The 6,368-nt window shown below is 35.3% G+C and overlaps 2 protein-coding genes across 2 annotated transcripts in view; one reads left to right on the forward strand and one right to left on the reverse strand.

Annotated features, from left to right (window-relative positions):
- Positions 1-322: 322 nt before the first annotated feature.
- Positions 323-2,861, reverse strand: LOC104809552 (transmembrane protein 184C). Its single transcript, XM_010535566.2, has 5 exons — positions 2,746-2,861; positions 1,876-2,143; positions 1,669-1,791; positions 1,274-1,564; positions 323-855 (listed from the first exon to the last, which is right to left on the reverse strand). The coding sequence occupies exons 2-5, from the start codon at positions 2,140-2,142 to the stop codon at positions 646-648; spliced, it is 891 nt and encodes a 296-aa protein (XP_010533868.1). The 5' UTR covers position 2,143; positions 2,746-2,861; the 3' UTR covers positions 323-645.
- Positions 2,862-4,297: 1,436 nt separating this feature from the next.
- The window catches only part of LOC104809553 (endonuclease 1), a 3,202-nt gene continuing 1,131 nt past the window's right edge, over positions 4,298-6,368 (forward strand). Inside the window, exons 1-8 of the mRNA XM_010535567.1 lie at positions 4,298-4,498; positions 4,620-4,800; positions 5,258-5,362; positions 5,449-5,504; positions 5,696-5,779; positions 5,861-5,956; positions 6,046-6,110; positions 6,253-6,326. Of these exons, the coding sequence (XP_010533869.1) occupies positions 4,376-4,498; positions 4,620-4,800; positions 5,258-5,362; positions 5,449-5,504; positions 5,696-5,779; positions 5,861-5,956; positions 6,046-6,110; positions 6,253-6,326 (784 nt within the window). The 5' untranslated portion in view covers positions 4,298-4,375. The remainder of the gene's footprint in view (positions 4,499-4,619; positions 4,801-5,257; positions 5,363-5,448; positions 5,505-5,695; positions 5,780-5,860; positions 5,957-6,045; positions 6,111-6,252; positions 6,327-6,368) is intronic.

Genomic DNA, 6,368 nt, shown 5'->3' on the forward strand with positions numbered 1-6,368 from the left:
TGTCTGAACGAAAGGGTTTTGTCATTGTCTTTGCCAAATTGGATCAAAGAGTCAAGACCCATCATTACAAGAACCGTCCAAATGCAAGAGATAAGTGTCTTGTTATTTTCACACAAACTTTTTATTAATGAAATTTCCATATTTGCTTCTTGAATTTATTATATTTTTTTCCATTCACTAAAAGCATAAAAAAAACTTTTTAACATCACATCTTATTAATAATTGTTTGTATTTTCATAAGGACCATTGAAATTTACTCCATACAGAAACCAAGGAGCAAGGCATTCATTTTCCCTGTTATGCCATGGAGACATAACCGAACTAAACCAAAGTACTAACCGAGTTAATTGATTCAGTCTTCTAATTCACCGGTTTAGCTAAACCAAACCAAACCGGAATTTACAACCTCTGGGCAATCCTTTATTCCTATCAGCGCAACACACAATTCATTCTTGTTCCCAATGTTTTGGAACTGGAGATTGAGAGAACACATCTACATACCCAAAGACTCTTCAAGAACAAACATCTCTATTCTCTATTACTTTCTCTGTTTCAACCAATCTTCATTTTCACCAGATCCAACTTCTCTGTTCTTCCTCATTTGCAAACTCTAGGCTAATTTCTTTAAAAGGTCTTTCCCCAAAATCAGTCTTTCTTCTTGTTGATTCTCATCTTGGCTTCGGTTTCCCCACTGTAAGGAGCAACATGAAAAGCATATTGCTGAAGAACCGAGAAGACGATCATTTCTAAACATATCAAAACGTTTTGGAGCGCTTCCTCGAGCTGCTCCACTTCCAACCAGAAATGATGGGATCGGATAACACCCATCGCCACGAGTATTTCCAGCACTACACCCTGTAAATGAACGGTGGGTAAAACCCGAATAACTTTGATGGATAGGATCTACAATGGCGGAAAGAAAAGATAATACACAAAAAAAAAGGATGATGGCAACAATTTGTTGTATCATGAATGCTCTCTGTCAACATGTTACATGATAAAACATGCTAAACTAAATGCACCAAAGCTCTAGAGAATGGACTCTGTTCGATTCACTGGTTTTAGATATGTTTGAACCTCAGAACGTCCCAGGGCAAGATGTTTGTTCAAGGGCCAACCGATAAAACATACTAAATTTCACAATAGTTTGTTTTACTAGTTTAGCTGGTTGATCTTTCCGCATGGTCAATACTCTGTTCTTTCATAATGTGAAAAATAGAAGGCAAGAACCTGATGACGACATGAAATAAAATGGTTAGACGGTGAGTATTACCTGCCAAAAGCAGAAGAAAACGATCCCTTTGATGCACATGAACTTTGTAAGTGGCTTATGAGGGGCCAACTCCTTGGCAAAAACATGGTAAAATATCACCAGAGAATACAAGGCCAGCGAAACCGACACGTTCAAAATGATGGTGAAGATCCAGCTTAACCATGCAGGATAAACCCCCAGAATTTGCAGTGATATCATCAAGATGGAACACACTGGCCGGATTACACAAAACTGCCATGTCCATTGTTTGAGTTGTTTCAGCGTACGGTGATCTAGACGGGTTGTACGGGGCTGCCATTGCAGAGACAGAAACATCAAAGACAATCACCAAAACTGTTTTCATGGAGAATCAACATCAAACCCTAAGTTGAAAGGCTATAGAACTGAATGCATACCACAAAGAGAGTCATGGGGAAGGAATGGTGGATTTCTCTCCCTTTGATTTCATCCGGGATAATGTGTCTGGTCATCGATATGTCCAAGTAACTATACATCAATTCCAGGAATTTCGCAATGACCTGCAACAACACGGTAGGGTAGTTTTAGATACACAGAACGGTGACGGGAAGAGATTATAAAGGATTTGTGTTGCGAAAACATACAAGTGCCTCATAGCATTCCTTGATCGAGTCCAAAAACATAAAGAACCCTTTGCTCCCCTTGGCATCTAACAAACCCACGAAAGAGTTAACCGCATAGATTGGAGCCATAAGGATAATCATAATGATTGCCTTCTGTTCCCTTGGGTTTTTCCAGTAAAACAAATGCTGAGACATAAGCTGGACCGAGAAGTGTAAAGTCACCATCACACAAAAGGCCGATCCCATTACGGTGAGCTGCACAGGAGATAGGGTAGATAGGTCTATCATTCTGCACCAAAAACCAAGGATAGAAAAGTGAAGTTAGGAGAAAAAAATTGGATGTTTTAGATAAGTTTCAGACAAACCCCATATCGAACTGACAAGCACAAGAGATACTTTTCCTGACATGGAGATTACGGTGTGCTCAAGAACCAAAGCCAAGAATAAAGTAGATCCCTTAGATACAGATGCAGTTTCGGAACTGCGGTTTCATAAAGGGCAACAAATCCGACAGGATCCAAAGACTTTTACACATAACAGAGAAATCAGCTCAAAGAATCCAATTATCTCATAGGATTTGACAATTCTTTGCCCATTTAATCTTCTGATAAACTCTTCCGACATTACATATTCAACACTTTAAACCCAACAAACAGCAAAAATCTCGACCCAGAGACAAATCTTCAAGTTCTCCTTCACGTTATCCGTACAGAATCTAAGAATCCAGTTCTAGATTAAGCAACGAACCCACAAATCGAGCTTAAATGGGTAACGATTTCGGACACTCTAGGCAAATTTCGCACATTTCAACACATGGGTTAGCTGAAAAATCGGAACTTTTCGTGTTGAATCTGCAGAAACAATAACAAGGAAAGAGAAGTAGATGAGAACCTGATCGATCAGTGATTGGTTGAAGCAGCGAAGAACAAGAAGACAAGACGAGAACAAGTAGACCTTCACCGTTTTGACGCGAGATTCGTCAATGAAGTGTTCCCCAGATTTAGCCCAAAAAAAAAAAAAAAAAAAAAAAACCAGCAACCCAAAGCAATCTCCTCCCTTCATGCCCCAAATTTTTATACATTTTGATATTAAACCCCAAACTCTTAAATTAACAAGAGGTTCCAAATTTTCACGTCAAAATTTGGTATATGTAAATAAGATCTCATTTAGCTTGTTTTATCCCTCTACATTTACCTTCTTTTTTTTTTACATGAGTTTAAAATTCATATTTTAAGAGAAAATTATATACAAATAACCTGATTTTGTAAAATTTTATTAATAATATCTAAAATTTTTATTTAAAAATATAATAACCCAAATGTTAAAATGTGCCGAATTAATATCTTTCTAGAATAACATGTATCTCCTCCGACAAGCAAGACATTGATAAAAAATCATCTATATGATAATATATATATATGTGTGTGTATATATATATGTTCATGGAAATTGGAAAGAATGCAACCGTCTCCCCACTTGTCCAAATAAGGGCGTATTTATTAATTAAGATAAAAATATTGGTTTAACTAAACAAATGACAAATGATTTAGTATGATTAATCACTCCAAATTATATGGATATACATATATATTATTTCAGTATTAATTTGATAATACTGTGAAAATTTATATATTTTTTTTATATAATTTTATACAATTGATATATTTCTATAAAAAAAATAGTTCATATGTGTATTGATAATTTTCAATCATATGGTAAAAAAGAAGTGATAGATTTAGCTAATCTAAGGTCAAACGAAAACCAAACAAACATAGTATATTGAACTACGGAAAATGAGGAGATTGAAATCTCTTCGTGATCGGACGGCTGATGTGGCTTCTATCTCTCAACCTGTGTCCTCCACCGTTGATCATGCTTACGTTTCTTCTCTCTTCCATCTTAGACCCATTTCTTAATTAATATTTATTATTTTTCGTCATGCTTATCTGAAGAACACGTATGAAAAATATTACAATATTAGACTTGATTGATACTGATACGGATTCCAAAACACCAGCTAAATCTGAAAATATACATAAATAGGATTATATTATATGCTAGATATATTAATTTCAAAAGGCGTTGTCACATAGAAAGATGCCGTTGTAACCATTGAATCTGATCTTATCGCATTAATGTTATCGACTTCTTACGTGTTTTTTTTTTTTTAAAAAAATCCCATTCATAACACGAGCTGAATATAAATAAAATATGAGATTGATATCGTAATTTTAAAAGAACAAGCATATGCACATGGTAAGATGCTTTATGTAACCACAGAATATGCTCTAAGCGCAATGTGATTGGTCTCTTGAAGGTCAAACCCTCGTGGAGTCTGCATGTTCTTGCTTGCACACAAATGCAACCATTTGCTTACATGTTCACTCTCTCTCCATATATATATATATATATATATGATATGGCTGTACAAGGCTGACGAAAGGGTAGGTTATTTGTGGAGAAAGATCATAAGATATCAAAAGGCGTTGTTGTTCATTACAAGAACTGAGTTCAAGAAGATATGGTCATAATTAGGTCATGTTTCAAATCGATTCTCGTACTAAGTATAGTAGCTTCGTGTTGGATTTTGTCGGTCCATGGTTGGAGTAAGGAAGGTCATATCCTCACATGCCGAATCGCCCAGGTAATATAAATCTTCTCTTAGTCAATTTCTGGGTATTGTTAAAATCTTGAGGAAAACAATGCATTAGATAAGGGAAATGACAGATTTAGATTCCGTTTTTGGGTTTGTATGATTGGGACAGAATCTTTTGGAATCTAGGGCAGCTAGAGAGGTGGAGAATCTGTTACCGGAATATGTGGAGGGAGATTTGTCGGCACTGTGTACGTGGCCGGACAAGGTCAGAATCTGGTACAACTACCGTTGGAGCAGTCCTCTTCACTACATCAACACTCCCGACAACGCTTGCAACTACAATTACATGCGTAATTAGTTAACCTTCCTTACTCTTTTTCTTTTCTTTTTAAAATCAGTAATTGATTCAGATTTTGTGTATATACATCATATATATGTATATAGCCTATATAGGATATCACGTCATCTCTATTACACTATATATATTGCTGCCTGTTGTTATTTATTATATATAGTTTAGGGTTTGATAAAATCGTAAGTGCAACATTATGAGATTAGACCATAGCGTTATATATTATTCCTACAAAATATGATTTGAAATCAGAAAATGTATAAAAAAAAGGTATGCATTTTATTATCATTGTAGGGTTTTTATTTAGATAAAAGCATTATTAGATCAAGGATCTCTTCATTTTACTCCAACACAACAAACTATTTCCGCATACAAATTTGCATCAAAACAAACAAAAATCTCAGATTCGCTCGGCATTGGCAAATTATATATACCTATATGTATATATATTTCAGGGGATTGCCATGATCAATATGGGGCGGAAGATAGGTGTGTGGATGGTGCGATCCAGAACTTCACCTCTCAGCTTCAACGCTACGTCGCGGGAACTGACCTGAAACGTACGTACGTACGTATAAGCTTATGATTTTCCCTTAATCCTTTACATACGGATGTGATTAATCTTAATCATGGTAATCTTCTCCAGATAACATGACAGAGGCCCTTTTGTTCTTGTCCCATTTCATGGGGGACATTCATCAGGTCATAATTCCTTCTTTTTATGATTATCCATAATAGCAAGAGTTTTTTTATTATAAAAAAATCATTTTATACCCCTAATTTCATAAAAGAATTTCTCCTAATACAATAAGACTAAGAAAATGTAAATTAAATGTGTAATTTTCTCATTTACGATGTATTAAAGGATTTTTCCTCTGATTATAAATGCACAGCCGATGCATGTGGGATTCACAAGTGACGAAGGAGGAAACACAATAGAGTTGCGATGGTTCAGGCGCAAATCAAACTTACATCATGTAAGCTCCGATTTTTAATTTCATTACATAATAATGAAAAATTAAATAAAAATATATTGAAATCAATACAAGTGAATTCAGGTATGGGACAGGGACATCATTCTCACGGCTCTTGCAGATTATTACGACAAGAACTTGGATCTCTTCCAAAGGGCTCTCGAGAGAAACATCACTGATGTAATAACATTCTCTAATTAACCGATTATAATTACAACCCTAATTAATTAACGATTTGTTTAATTACTTCTATGATTGATATGACGCAGGGCTCATGGACCGACGATATACCTTCATGGACAAATTGTAGCGATCTCTTCTCCTGTCCCCAAACGTATGTTTACCAACAAAATTTTTCGATATAACAAATCGTTAAACATGCTTTTGATAAACACCAACGTTAGAGTGCATGATTATTTAGAGGAAATTATATATGAAGGGATGTACGTATTAAAATACGACGATTTGAGTTGCAGATATGCATCGGAGAGTATAAAACTAGCTTGTGATTACGGCTACAAAGGTGTAACGGCCGGTGACACCTTATCAGGTATATATATATATATATATACAACCATATTTACCTATTTTT

Source organism: Tarenaya hassleriana, unplaced genomic scaffold, assembly GCF_000463585.1.
Source record: "Tarenaya hassleriana unplaced genomic scaffold, ASM46358v1 Cleome16, whole genome shotgun sequence".
In the NCBI taxonomy this organism is placed as follows: Eukaryota; Viridiplantae; Streptophyta; class Magnoliopsida; order Brassicales; family Cleomaceae; genus Tarenaya; species Tarenaya hassleriana.

Excerpts from the sequence above, each read along its gene's own strand:
- LOC104809552 (XM_010535566.2), bottom strand. The coding sequence starts at position 2,142 with ATGATAGACCTATCTACCCTATCTCCTGTGCAGCTCACCGTAATGGGA. Across the intron at positions 1,792-1,875 it reads AGGAATGCTATGAGGCACTT|GTCATTGCGAAATTCCTGGA; the intron begins GTATGTTTTCGC and ends GTGTTGTTGCAG. Across the intron at positions 1,565-1,668 it reads TCCCCATGACTCTCTTTGTG|CCCCGTACAACCCGTCTAGA; the intron begins GTATGCATTCAG and ends CTGCAATGGCAG.